This window comes from Hemitrygon akajei, chromosome 8 (genome assembly GCF_048418815.1).
Source record: "Hemitrygon akajei chromosome 8, sHemAka1.3, whole genome shotgun sequence".
NCBI classification, from domain to species: Eukaryota; Metazoa; Chordata; class Chondrichthyes; order Myliobatiformes; family Dasyatidae; genus Hemitrygon; species Hemitrygon akajei.
The window spans coordinates 176,914,173-176,927,864 of record NC_133131.1 but is presented as its reverse complement, the minus strand read 5'-3'; the positions used below and the strand labels follow the sequence as shown (position 1 = coordinate 176,927,864).

The 13,692-nt window shown below is 47.0% G+C and overlaps 1 protein-coding gene across 1 annotated transcript in view; it reads left to right on the top strand.

Annotated features, from left to right (window-relative positions):
• Positions 1–5,696, top strand: part of LOC140732478 (tonsoku-like protein) — a 109,688-nt gene extending 103,992 nt beyond the window's left edge. Inside the window, 4 exon segments of the mRNA XM_073055189.1 lie at positions 1,254–1,429; positions 1,527–1,600; positions 3,342–3,475; positions 5,377–5,696. Coding sequence (XP_072911290.1) covers positions 1,254–1,429; positions 1,527–1,600; positions 3,342–3,475; positions 5,377–5,576 — 584 coding nt within the window. The 3' untranslated portion in view covers positions 5,577–5,696.
• The last annotated feature ends 7,996 nt before the right edge of the window (positions 5,697–13,692 follow it).

Below are 13,692 nucleotides of genomic sequence, written 5' to 3'. Positions count from 1 at the left end.
GCACTTCTCCCTGTAGAAGCTGCCTAGTCTGCTGTGTTCCACCAGCATTTTGTGTGTGTTGCTTGAATTTCCAGCATCTGCAGATTTCCTCGTGTATGCTGAACTCTTCCAGCACTCTGGAGCCATAGAACACAATAATACAAACAGGCCTTTCTGCCCATCTAGTCCATGCCAAGCTGTTAATCTGCCTAGTCCTGTCGACCTGCACAGGGACCATAATCCTCTGTGCCTCTCCCATCCGTGTAGCTATACAAATTTCCCAAGTGTTGAAATCAACCCTGCACTGGCAGCTCATTGCCCTCTGAGTGAAGAAGTACTCCTTTGTGTTCCCCTTGCGCATTTCACCTTTCACCTTTAACCCGTGACCTCTAGTTGTAGTCTCACCCAACCTGGAAAAACTGGGGGGGAAACCTGCTTGCTTTTACACTACTTCTACCGCTCATAATTTTGTGTATTTCTATCAAATCGCTCAATCTTCTATGCCCTAGGGAATAAAGTCCTAACCTATTCAACTTTTCCCATATCACAGGTCCTCAAGTCCTGGCAACATGCTTGTAAATGTTCTCTGCACTCTTTCAATCTTCTTGATATCTTTCCTGTAGATAGGTGATCAGAACTTTACACAATGCTCCAACCTGGAGCTCAACAATGTCTTGTACAATTTAGCATAACAGCCCAACATCTATACTCAAATATATTGATTTACGAAGGCAAATGATCTAAAAGCTCTCTTTATGACCTGTGATGTCACGTTCAAGGGATTATGGATCTGTACTCCCACATCTCTCTAATCTACCACAGTCCTCGGTGCCTTAATGCTCATTTAAGTCCTAGTATGGTTTGTCCTCCCAAAGTGCAAAACCTCACATTTGTCTGCCTCAAGAACGGAAGTGACTGAAATTGTCCATCTGGGTCTTTTGAGTGACACCGTCTCCTGTTACCCACAGGTGCCCTGCATCTGAAAACACTGTGAGTGACACTGTCTCCTGTTACCCACAGGTGCCCTGCATCTGAAAACACTGTGAGTGACACTGTCTCCTGTTACCCACAGGTGCCCTGCATCTGAAAACACTGTGAGTGACACTGTCTCCTGTTACCCACAGGTGCCCTGCATCTGAAAACACTGAGTGACACTGTCTCCTGTTACCCACAGGTGCCCTGCATCTGAAAACACTGAGTGACACTGTCTCCTGTTACCCACAGGTGCCCTGCATCTGAAAACACTGAGTGACACTGTCTCCTGTTACCCACAGGTGCCCTGCATCTGAAAACGCTGTGCCTGTCTCACAACCCTCTGGGTGCAGTGGGCATAGAGCTGGTTCTGCAGAGCCTGCCTCACCACAGCCTCACCCACCTGGAGCTGGCGGCGGTGGGCGGAGCCCGCGGGGACACGCTGCGCGTCGAGCACTTGGTCAGGTACCTGTCGCAGGTGAGTGCAGAGTAGTTGTCAGGAGCACTGCCCTCACACGCAGACTAAGGTGATCAAGTAGTGGATATGTCTTCACCTTCTCTTTCCCTTCCCCCAGGATGGATGCTCTCTGACCCACCTGAACCTCTCCGCTAATCGTCTGACGGATGATTCTCTTCGGGACCTTTCCAGGTAACCTTTCCATTCAGTGCTGGGGTTCTGAGTTGTTGGGAGAGGTTGTACAGGCTAGTTCAAGTTCAATTGTCATTCAACCATGCACATGTGTAAATTAATTTAGAGATGCAGCGTGAACAGGTCCTTGCAGTCCTTCGAGCTGAGCCACCCAGCAACCAACGACAACCCCCATTTTAAACCTAGCCTAATCAAGGGACAATTGACATCAAATTAACCTACTAACCAGTAAGTCTTTGGACTGTGGGAGGAAACCAGAGCACCTGGAGAAAACCCACGTGAAGGAACATACGGACTTGCTTACAGGGGACAACAGGATTGAACTCCGATGCCTGAGCTGTAACAGCATCGTGCTGACTGCTACGCTACCGGGGTGCCCAGCTGATAAAGCTAAACAAAACTGCATTCCTCCAGAGCCAAGGTGCAAAGCACAATACTGTCACGCACAGCACATGTAGTTATGATAGCACATAGTTACAAAATAATATTAGAACCACTCCCCGAGTGTCATGGCCTGAAGATTGATGGTGCATGGGATGTTGCCCTGAAGCCATGTTTCTGCAAGAATATGCACACAGTAGTTTCTGATCTCACACTGGGTCAGCCACAGGCAATCCAGCTTGTCTAACAGGATGTGAACACTGGAGAGCAGCAGCAACAGTAGAGCCAGCCTGTATGTGTTCCAATGCGCTCGCCGCTCCTTTACTCTCTTCCACACCACCTGCAGTGCCTTCTCTCTGTAACCTGGTTGTTACAGGTGACGCCGTGACATCAGGGTGTGTCTACTCAACAACCAAAGTGATTTCAGCCCAGTGAGCCTGCACTGTCCAATTATACCCATCTAACCAATTTCCCACATCTTTGGGAAGAAACCAGAGCATGCAGTGACGGGACAAACGTACAGGCAGCAGCCATATTGAACCAGGGTTGGTGGAGCTGTAATAGCATTATGCTAACTGCTACACTATCGTGCCGCCCCAGTTAGATTAGATTTGTAACGTACCCATCGAAACATCAAAGGAATGCACTATTTGCGTTAACAACAATGTGCTGGGGGCCCAGTGTAAAGCTCAGCATCTTCTACACTGTCCGAGGACAAAGGCTAGGACATTACTCCTTGTAGCGTCGGAGACGGAAGGGAGACCTTTCTCATTAGAGTATAGGATGAAAGGATGTCAGTGCTGCCACACACTTAAGCACCACCATAACATGCCCACAATGTTCAGCAGAAAGTTCAAAATAAATTTATTACCAAAGTGGATATACGCCACTATATACAACCCTGAGTAAACACAAGAAACAATCAAATCAATGAAAGTCAACACCCAAAAGGGCAGACAAACACCCAATGTGCAAATACAAAAAAAAGAGAAAGAAGAAATAATTATAAATAAGCCGGGGGTGCAGAGAGAAGGGGAAATGGTTAAAGGCACCACAGTAGTCTATTACAGCTTGGGGCGTTCAGTTCCAGTGTTGTCTGTAAAGAGCTTGTGTGTTCTCTCTGTGAATGTGTGGGTTTTCACCAGGTCCGCTACACTACTGTGGTGCCTTTGACTATTTCCCCTTCTCTCCACCCCACCCCCCAGTTTCTCATTCTGACTTCTGACTCTGACCCCTTCCTTTCCAGTCCTGATGAAGGGTCTCGGCATCGATTGTTTATTCCCCTGCATCGATGCTGCCTGACCTGCTGAGTCCCTCCAGCGTTTTGTGTGTGTTAAAGGGATAACTGTTTACCCTGCAGGTGTCTGCTGCTGTGCCGCTCGCTGCTGTCACTCGACCTGTCTGCCAACGCTGGGCTGACCAGCGGAGGGGTGGAGATGCTGCTGGGGGCCATGCGTGAGCGGAACTGTGCAATGCACTTCCTCAGTGTGGCAGGTACGCTGGAGCCCAAGCCCCATGTACAGGAGCTGACAGGACCCGGGGGCTTGCTGGTACAGAGGGATGTTCACCCCCACCTCTCCTCCCTCTGTTCCTCCCCGCCCTCCAAACCCTTCACCCCTACCTCTCCTCCCTCTGTTCCTCCCCGCCCTCCAAACCCTTCACCCCCACCTCTCCTCCCTCTGTTCCTCCCCTTCCCCAACCCTTCACCCCCACCTCTCCTCCCTCTGTTCCTCCCCGCCCTCCAAACCCTTCACCCCCACCTCTCCTCCCTCTGTTCCTCCCCTTCCCCAACCCTTCACCCCTACCTCTCCTCCCTCTGATCCTCCCCACCCTCCAAACCCTTCACCCCCACCTCTCCTCCCTCTGTTCCTCCCCTTCCCCAACCCTTCACCCCTACCTCTCCTCCCTCTGTTCCTCCCCTTCCCCAACCCTTCACCCCTACCTCTCCTCCCTCTGTTCCTCCCCGCCCTCCAAACCCTTCACCCCCACCTCTCCTCCCTCTGTTCCTCCCCTTCCCCAACCCTTCACCCCCACCTCTCCTCCCTCTGTTCCTCCCCTTCCCCAACCCTTCACCCCCACCTCTCCTCCCTCTGTTCCTCCCCTTCCCCAACCCTTCACCCCCACCTCTCCTCCCTCTGTTCCTCCCCGCCCTCCAAACCCTTCACCCCCACCTCTCCTCCCTCTGTTCCTCCCCTTCCCCAACCCTTCACCCCTACCTCTCCTCCCTCTGTTCCTCCCCGCCCTCCAAACCCTTCACCCCCACCTCTCCTCCCTCTGTTCCTCCCCCCCAGCCCTTCATGCTCATTCCCTCCAGCCCACTCAGCCATGGTTTGGGGCTTCTGGGGTGATACAGTGGGTGATTCTTAGAACGTAAACAGGCAATATTGTGCCTAACCAATTCAATCAGTAATTACAACTCTTGCTTCAGCCGGCAGCGTAATATAGGGGGTGATGCCCCCAGCCCGGCCTAGCTTCAGAACTTGGGTGGAGGCTGCACAGCATGTCCCCTGTTACAAATCAGTACCCCGAAATAACAGACAATACACAATATGCGATTAAACCATTAAGCTTTGTAATTCTTACTTTGACTATATGGTTAGTAAAGAAATGGGAAAAAAAAGGCCTAATCTTATTCAACAGTCTGCACAATGTTGGAGCTCACTGATAAGTCGATCGTCCACTATCAACCTCCTCTGATTGTCCCTGCCCTTCGGACCCTCGCTCCAAGTCCACCCCGTCCGGCGGTCTACCAACTCTCTCCATTCGTGTCTTCTCTCCTCATCTCTCCCTGGCAAAAGACCACAAAAATCTCTCTTCCAGTCTCACAAGAAAGAACAGCAGCATTCCAAACCCCGTTATCTCTAGTCATAACCCAAACATTGCTGTTACCGAGAAACCATTACACTATCAGTGAAACATTACAGCATGTTCATAATCAAATGGGCATCTAAACTAATCTCTTCTGCCTGCACCATGTTGCTATCCTTCCATTTTCCTCACATTCATGTGCCTATCTAAACATCTCTTAAAGTCTCTAATGTACCCGCCTCTACCTCCACCCCAGGCAGCACATTCCAGCACCCACCAATCTCTGTCCCGTCAGGTCCTCTGGTACTAGACGTTTCAAACCTGGGAGAAAGATGCTGACCGTCAGCCCATCCACAACGACCCAGTGAACTCTGCTATGAGAATTATGCCAGGAGCTGGGGTGGGCGAGTGGGTTGAGGTGATCAGGATCAGGCGAAAGACGAGCTGAGGTGGCCGGGCTCAGAGGTAAAGGGATGAGGGGAAGCTCGGGTCGAAGTGAAGGTGGAAGATTGGGTGGGGTCAGGGGGAAGGTGTTTGTCGTTCCTGGAGTATACCCTCTAACTGTGCCTCTCTCCCTCCCCTTCCAGGTGCCCCCGTGCATAGCTCCCCGCTCACCGAGGGAATTGCTCCCAGGCTGGGCGAACTGCGTCTCTGTAGCACCCGGCTCAGTAAGTGTGACAAGGAGGGACTGATGGACTCCTGGCGAAGTTCCTTGGGAGGGCAGCTTCAGACTCTCTGCCATTTGCACAAGTGCCTGCTGAAAGCAGTGCCCAGCAGCCAGCATTAACCTGCCTGCCCGCTCCCATCCACCGGCCCCGTAGCCCTTCCATCCATGTATGTATAATGACAACCTTTTTAATCACAGCTGCCCTTGTACATTGTGTATTAAACCAGACGTCATGACTGATCTGAGTCTGATCTTCACTCTCTGGTTCCTGCCCCTGCCCCTCTCCCTCCTACATAACACAGCCACTGGGTTCTGGAGCATCACACAATCTGCTCCAGGAACAGCTGTTGAGCATTGTACAGGGCAGGGAAGGAGTTGTTAACGTTTTGGGTCAAGGCTGCATGGGTTTCCTCGGGGTGTTCCAATTTCCTCCCGGGTTCTAACGGTGTGTAAGGGTTAGGGTTAGAACATTGTGGGCACGCTGTGTTCATGCCAGAAGCAGGGCAGCTCTTGCAGGCTGCCCCAGCACGTCCTCAAACTGGTGATCGTTGGTGCAAAAGATGCATTTCACAGACACTAGAGATTCTGCAGTTGCTGGAAATCCAAAGCAACACACACGAAATGTTGGAGGAATTCAACTGGTCAGGCAGCATCTTTGGAAGTGAGTAAACAGTCGATATTTCAGGCTGGGACCCTTCATCGAGACATACATGCGACAAATAAAGCTAATCTTTTTTAAGTGTCTGTGACGTGGTCAGCCACCATGTGTTTGGTTCCCCCCCCACCAATGTAGAGGAGACCCCACTGTGATCACTGACAGACCAGAGGGAGTACAGCAAGGACTGTCTGAGTCTCTGAACAGAGACGAGGGGGGAGAGTGGGTGGGGGGGACAATGTTTGGAAGGATGAGAAAGCAGCAAATCACAAAGTAAATCCACCGTTGGAACTCAATGGGTTGAACAGCAGCTTTGAAGGGGAGAAGCTGTCGAGAGACCCTGATGTCAGTTTGACTGGACAGACCATTACTCTCAGCTCTTTCATTCATCCAGATCGCAATGTAGAGGGTTGCACACACAATGCTGGAGGAAGTCGGCAAGTCAGGCAGCAGCGATGGAGGGGAATAAACATCAACAGTGTTTACCCCCATGGATCTGCCTGACTGAGCTCCTCCAGCCTTTTGTGTGTGTTACTCGGGGTTTCCAGCATCGGCAGAATCTCGTGTTTCTGATTGTAGAGGGTGTGTCAAGCAAAGAGCTTCAGGTCACCGGTGGCCTGCTCAGTGGAGCTGCAGGTGTGTATCTCTCTCCCCTGCCTGTCTGTGTGTCCACTCAAAAGGCTCTTAACACTCCTATTATACAGTTCCTGGTTTCACCACCAGCCTTGGTAACCCATTCCAGGCATCTACTACAAAATCTTACCCCACACATCTAAATTCCCTCCCCACCTCAAACCTGTGCCCTCTCGTATCTGACGCTCCACTTGCCCACTTTGCCTATTCAGCGGATACTCTCACCTTACGTTCCCGAGTCCCTTTGCTCCTCTAAATTTTTAAAAATTTTCTTCCCATTTAGAAAGCAGTCCACATCTCCTTACAATATATTCCATCTGCCACTTCTTTGCCCATTATTCCAATCTGTTAAAGAACTGCTTCCTCAACACTACCTGCCTCTCCAATCTTTGTATAGACATCAAGTTTGGTCACAAAGCCATCGATTCTGTCATCCAAATTACTGACATAAAGTGAAAAGAAATAGTCCCAATACTGACCTCTCCAGAACAACACTAATCACTCACAACCTATCAATATAGGCCCCTTTATTCCCACTCTTTGATTCCTGCCAGTTAGCCAATCTTCTGTCCATGCTTGTCTTTCCCATAATACCATGGGCTCGTACCTTGTTAAGCAGCCTCATGTGCAGCACCATATCAAAGGCCTTTTGCAAATCCAAATAAACAACCTCCACTGACTCTCCTTGCCTATTCTGCTTGTTATTTCCTCAAAGAATTGCCAAAGGATTTGTCAGGTGAGATCTCCCCTTGAGGAAACCATGCTGACTTTGACCTACTTTATCAAGCACCTCCAAGTACCCTGACCTCATTCCTCCCATCCACACACGTACACAGTCCTCTAACCCCCCCCCCATGAAAGAATGTCTTTGGCCACCAGCCTCTGGTGGTCTTGGATAGACACATTGGGTCTTTAGTTACGTTCTACAGTTTCTACTGGTGCTTCATCCTAAAGATGCACAGTAGAGAACATCCCAACAACTTGCATTACTGCGTCATTTGCAGACCACTGCGGCAGACAGGAAGGCTCCCCGATGGGTATTCAAAACTGCCCAATGCATCAGTAGCACCAGCTTAACCCATCATCCAGGACACACATACAGAAACAGGCTGGAAAAGGGCCAGCAACGTCATGAAGGATCCTAGCCACCCTGTTCGTGGACTGTTTGTCCCACTCCCATCAGGGAGGAGGCTTTGTGGCATCCACGCTGGGACCTCCAGACTTAAAAACAGTAACTTTCCCTGAGCAGTAATGCTGATCAACACCTTCACCCACTAACCCAGCCCTCCACACCCCCAACCACCACCACTTTACCATTTCCTGTCAGTCACTATGTACAGCTACTCTATATATACACATCACTGTGTGGCTAGGTATAGCTCAAGTACCATCTATAAATTTGCTGACAATACAACCATTGTTGGTAGAATCTCAGGTGGTGACAATAGGGTGTATAGTCAAGTCAGAATTATTATAAAGCACATTTAAAAACAACCCATGTTGATCAAAGTGCTGAATAAACCATAACAGGCAGATAAAATCACAAATACAAGAAACCAGATATAAACAACAAGGCACTCAGCTTATAGGCACAAAATAAACAACACATGAGCCGAGGAAGAAGCCAAAACCCAGCCGCATCAGGAAGCTTCAAACTATAGTGAATACAGGTAAGTTTTGAGCCTGGACGTAAAAGAGTCAATGGAGGGGGCAGATCTGACAGGGAGGAGAATGCTGTTCCACAGTCTAGGGGCTGCAACAGTAAAGGCACGGTCATCCCTGAACTTCGATTTAGATCACGGGACAGCCAGGAGTGAGATATGCCAACTAGTGGAGTGGTGCCACAGCAACAACCTGGCACTCAACATCAGTAAGACGAAAGAGCTGATTGTGGACTTCAGGAAGGGTAAGACAAAGGAACACATACCAATCCTCAAAGAGGGATCAGAAGTGGAGAGAGTGAGCAGTTTCAAGTTCCTGGGTGTCAAGATCTCTGAGGTCTAACCTGGTCCCAACATATCGATGTAGTCATAAAGAAGGCAAGACTGTGGCTATACTTCATTAGGAGTTTGAAGAGATTTGGCATGTCAACAAATACACTCAAAACCTTCTATAGTTGTACCATGGAGAGCATTCTGACAAGCTGCATCAGTGTCTGGTATGGAGGGGCTACTGCAGAGGACCGAAAGAAACTGCAGTAGGTTGTAAATCTAGTCAGCTCCAGCTTGGGTACTAGCCCACAAAGTATCCAGGACGTCATCAGAGAGCGGTGTCTCAGAAAGGCAGCGTCCATTATTAAGGACCTCCAGCACCCAGGGCATGCCCTTTTCTCACTGTTACCATCAGGCAGGAGGTACAGAAGCCTGAAGGCACACACTCAGCGATTCAGGAGCAGCTTCTTCCCCTCTGCCATCCAATGGACGTTGAATCCTTGGACACTACCTCACCTTTTTTAACATAGTTTTTCTGTTTTTTGCACTTGTTTAATCTGTTCAATACATGTACACTGTAATTGATTTACTTTTTTTTCCTTCTATATTATGTATTGCATTGAACTGCTGCTGCTAAGTTAACAAATCTCACGTTGCATGCTGGTGATAAAAAACCTGATTCTGACACTCCTGTGCCTAGAGTCACTTTATGGACATACAACCAATCCATGTAAATAGGCTATTTTATGTGTTTAATTTTATTGTGTTTCTTATTATTGTGCTCAATCAGATCTGGAGTAACAATTATTTTGTGCTCTTTACACTTGGGTATTGGAAATGACATTAAACAGTCTTGAATCTTGATGATCCCACATCCTATATCAATGGCCATACATCGGATTCTAATCCCTCTCTCACAAACCCACTCTGCCCTTCTACTTTGCTGTCTCCCCACCCTTTTAAATAATGAGACAATACAACCACTCAAAGACCAAAGTGTTCATCTGTGTGTGGAGCCTCAGCGTGGTCCACTGTGAGTTTTCCGTTCTGTTTTTCCTGTGGAGTAAGAAGAGGTCTTCAGAATTGTTTCGGCCCGAAACATCGTTATTACCTCCTCCCATAGATGCTGTCTGGCCTGCTGAGTTCTGCCAGCATTTTGTGTTTTTTATTTTTTCTTCAGAATTTGATATGGTTCATAAGGATGGTTTTGTGGAAAAGTTTGTGGAATCAATACGATTTCAGCAGGACTTGGACAACAAATTGGAAGAATGGGCAAAAAAGTGGCAGATGGAATACAGTGTTAGCAAATGTATGATAATGCATTTTGGTAAAAGGAACAATAGTGTGGACTATTATTTAAATAGAAGGTTCAAACATCAGAGGTGCAGAGGGACTTAAGAGTCCTCGTGCAAGACTCCCAGAAGGTTACAGGTTGAGTCTGTGGTAAGGAAGGCAAATGCAATGTTGGCATTTATTTCAAGGGGAATGGAATATAAAAACAAGGAGATAATGCTGAGCCTTTATAAGACTCTAGTCAGGCCACACTTGGAGTATTGTCAACAGTTTTGGGTCCCATGTCTCAGAAAGGGTATTATCATTGGAGAAAATCCAGAGGAGGTTCACGAGAATGATTCCAGAAATGAAGGGGTTAACATAAGCCGAGCGTTTGGCAGCTTTGGGCCTGTACTCACTGGAATGCGTGGGGATCTCATTGAAACCTACCGAATGTTGAAAGGACTAGATAAGGTGGATGTAGAGAGGATGTTTCTGTGGTGGAGGTATCCAGAACTGGAGAGTACAGCCTCAAAGGAAGAGGTGATTTTTTGGAACAGAGGCTTGGAAGATTTTTTTAGTCAGAGAGTAGTGGATCTGTTGAATGATCTGTCACAGACTGCAGTGGAGGCCAAGTCCAGTGAGTATATTTAAGGCGAAAGTTGATTGTTTCTTAATCAGTCAGGGCATCAAAGGATATGGCTAGAAGATGAGTGTATGAGGTTGAGTGGGGTCTGGGATCAGCCATGATGGAATGTCAGAGTAGACTTGATAGCTGAATGGCACAATTCTGCTCCTATATCTTGTGGTCTTATGATATTTGGGATAGTCTGCATTACAGTAGAGCAGATGCAGTATCAAGGTAAACAAATCTAAAGAGCTTGACCAGGCTCTGCCAAGAACATTGGAAGTTACATAGAAATCTACAGCGGAGTACAGGCCCTTCAGCCCAGTATGTTGTGCTGACCTTTTCTAAGATCAATCTTACCCTTCCCTCCTACATAGCCTTCCATTTTTTCTTCCATCCATAGGCCAGTCTAAGAGTTTTTACATTCCCTAATGTATCTGCCTCTACCACCATCCCTGGGGTGTGATAAGTGTGTTTTCCATTTCATTTTTCAATCTTTTTTATTGATTTCCAAATAAAGAATATACAAATCGGAAGAGGAGTTTAACAAGTAGATAATATAAAAGACATATAAACAGCAATAGTAAAAACAAAGTATATAATGTCAAAATCAAATAGATAAAACATGCTGTTATATATACAATGGTCAAAAAAAACTACAACTCCTCTTAACAATCATAAAAAAAAGATTGGAAATTTTATTGATAGGGGGGAAAAAACCACTAACTAAACTGAAACAAAAAAAGGAAAAAGAAAAAGAAAGATTGGGCAGTCCAATTGAGGATAAAATTAGAAAAAAAAGAGAGAAAAAAAAACATCCTTCCAGTCATCTTTATCTCTGGATAAAGATTAAAGTTTAAATAATTTTTGGAGGGATGTGTTTGGAATATTATCTAAAGTTATAGATATGGATGTTCAACCTAATCCACTTACAGCAATTTTTGGGATTATTCCAGAGGAAGCAAGCAAAGTGTCTGCTTCTGTCCAACATGTGATAGCTTTTTCAACTTTACTGGCTAGGAAAGCTATTTTGCTACATTGGAAAGAATCTAATCCACCTACTGTTTTTTATTGGCTCTCGTCCATTATGTCATGTCTAAGCTTGGAAAAAATTAGAAGCCAGATATTTGATACATCCTTTAATTTTGAACAAGTCTGGCGACCCTTTATGCAATATTTTCACATGATTTAATTTATTTTTATTTATTTATTTTTCTTTATTCTCTTTGGGGAAAATCCTTATCCATGAAGTGTGTTTTCCACATACTCTGTGGTTTAAAAAAAAAGTTAACTCTTGACATCCCTCACCACCCCCCCCCCCCCCATACTTTCCCCCAATCACCTTACAATTATGACCTCTCATATTAGTCATTTCCACCCTGGGAAAAAGTCCCTCGCTGTCCACTCAATCTGTGCCTCTTATTATCTTGTACGGCTCTATTAATCTTTATTCACTCTGGAGAGAAAAGTCTCAGCTCGCTCACCTACCCTCATAGAAACAGAAAACCTACAGCACAATACAGGCCCTTCAGTCCACAAAGTTGTGCCAAACATGTCCCAACCTTAGAAATTACTAGGGTTACCCATGGCCCTCTAATCTCCATGTACCTATCCAGAAGTCTCTTAAAAGACCCTATCATATCCACCTCCACCATCATTGCCAGCAGCCCAGTCCACAAACTCACCAGTCGCTGTAAAAAAAACAACAAACTTGCCCCTGACATCTCCTCTGTACCTGCTCCCCAGCACCTTAAACCTGTGTCCTCTTATGGCAACCATTTCAGACCTGGGAAAAAGCCTCTGACTATCCACACAATCAGTGCCTCTCATCGTCTAGGCAGCATCTTAGTAAATCAAACACAAGAAATCCAGAGCAACACACACAACGCTGGAGGAACCCAGCAGGTCGGGCTGCAGTTATGGAGAATAAAAAAGTCTACATTTCAGGCCAAGACCCTTTATCAGAATTGAAGGGAAAGGGTGGGGGTGGGTAAGGGATAGTGATAGGTGAGATCAGGTGTCAGGGAGAGGGGTGATGAAGCTGGGGATGATAGACCATAAGATACAGGAGCAGAATGAGGCCATTTGGCCCATTGAGTCAGTTCTGCCATTTCATCGTGGCTGATCCATTTTCCCTTTCAGCCCCAATCTCCTGTCTTCTCGTATCACTATCAACCTCTGCCTTAAATATACCAAATAGCTTGGCCACCACAGCAGCCTGTGGCAATGAATTCCACAGATTAACCACTCTGGTTAAAGAGGTGGAAAGTGCAAAGGGTGGAGAAGAAGGAATCTGATGGGTGAGGAGAGTGAACCATGGGGACTAGGAAGGAGGAGGGACAACAGGTTGGTGAGGGGAGGGGAGGGGAAATTGTGCCAGAAGTTAGAGGCATCAATATTCACACTGTCAATTTGGAGGCAACTCGGATGGAATATGAGGTGTTGCTCCTTCATCCTGAGAGCCCATGGACCGACATATCAGAAGAGGAATGGGAATAGGAAAATCTTTTTTTGTGTGAATGGAGTGAAGGTGCTTGATAAAGCAGTCCCCCAGTCGACTTCAGGTCTCACTAAAGTACAGGATGCCCCTTTAGCAGCACTGATGATGAAAACAGATTCATAGGTGAAGGGTTGCATCACCTGGAAGGACTCTGGGGCACTGAATGGGCAAATGGAACACTTCTTTAGTGGGGAGGGAGTGATCCCTGGAGAAGGGGGAAGAGTGTGGGGAGGTAGGATTCCTTTGGAGATGGTGAAAGTTGTGGAGAATGATGTGTTGGATGCAGAGGCTCATGGTTTGATAGGTAAGGACAAGAGGAACTCTAACCCTGTTAAATAGTGAGGTGATGGGGTGAGGGCAGTATCAATGGTGGAGGAAGGGAAACACTGTTTTTTGAAGGAGGAGCACATCTCTGATGTTCTAGAAAGAAAAGCTCCTTTCTAGGATGTGGCAGAGATAAAGGAAATGAGAAAAGTATCCTGGCAGGTCTATACTCTCTCTAAAGCTTCTGATTTTTCTTCTAATGAAGTGACTAGAAGTAAACACAATTCTCCATGTGGTCTGACCAGTTTTATAGAGCTGCAACGTTATCTCACAGCTCTTCATCTCAACCCTCC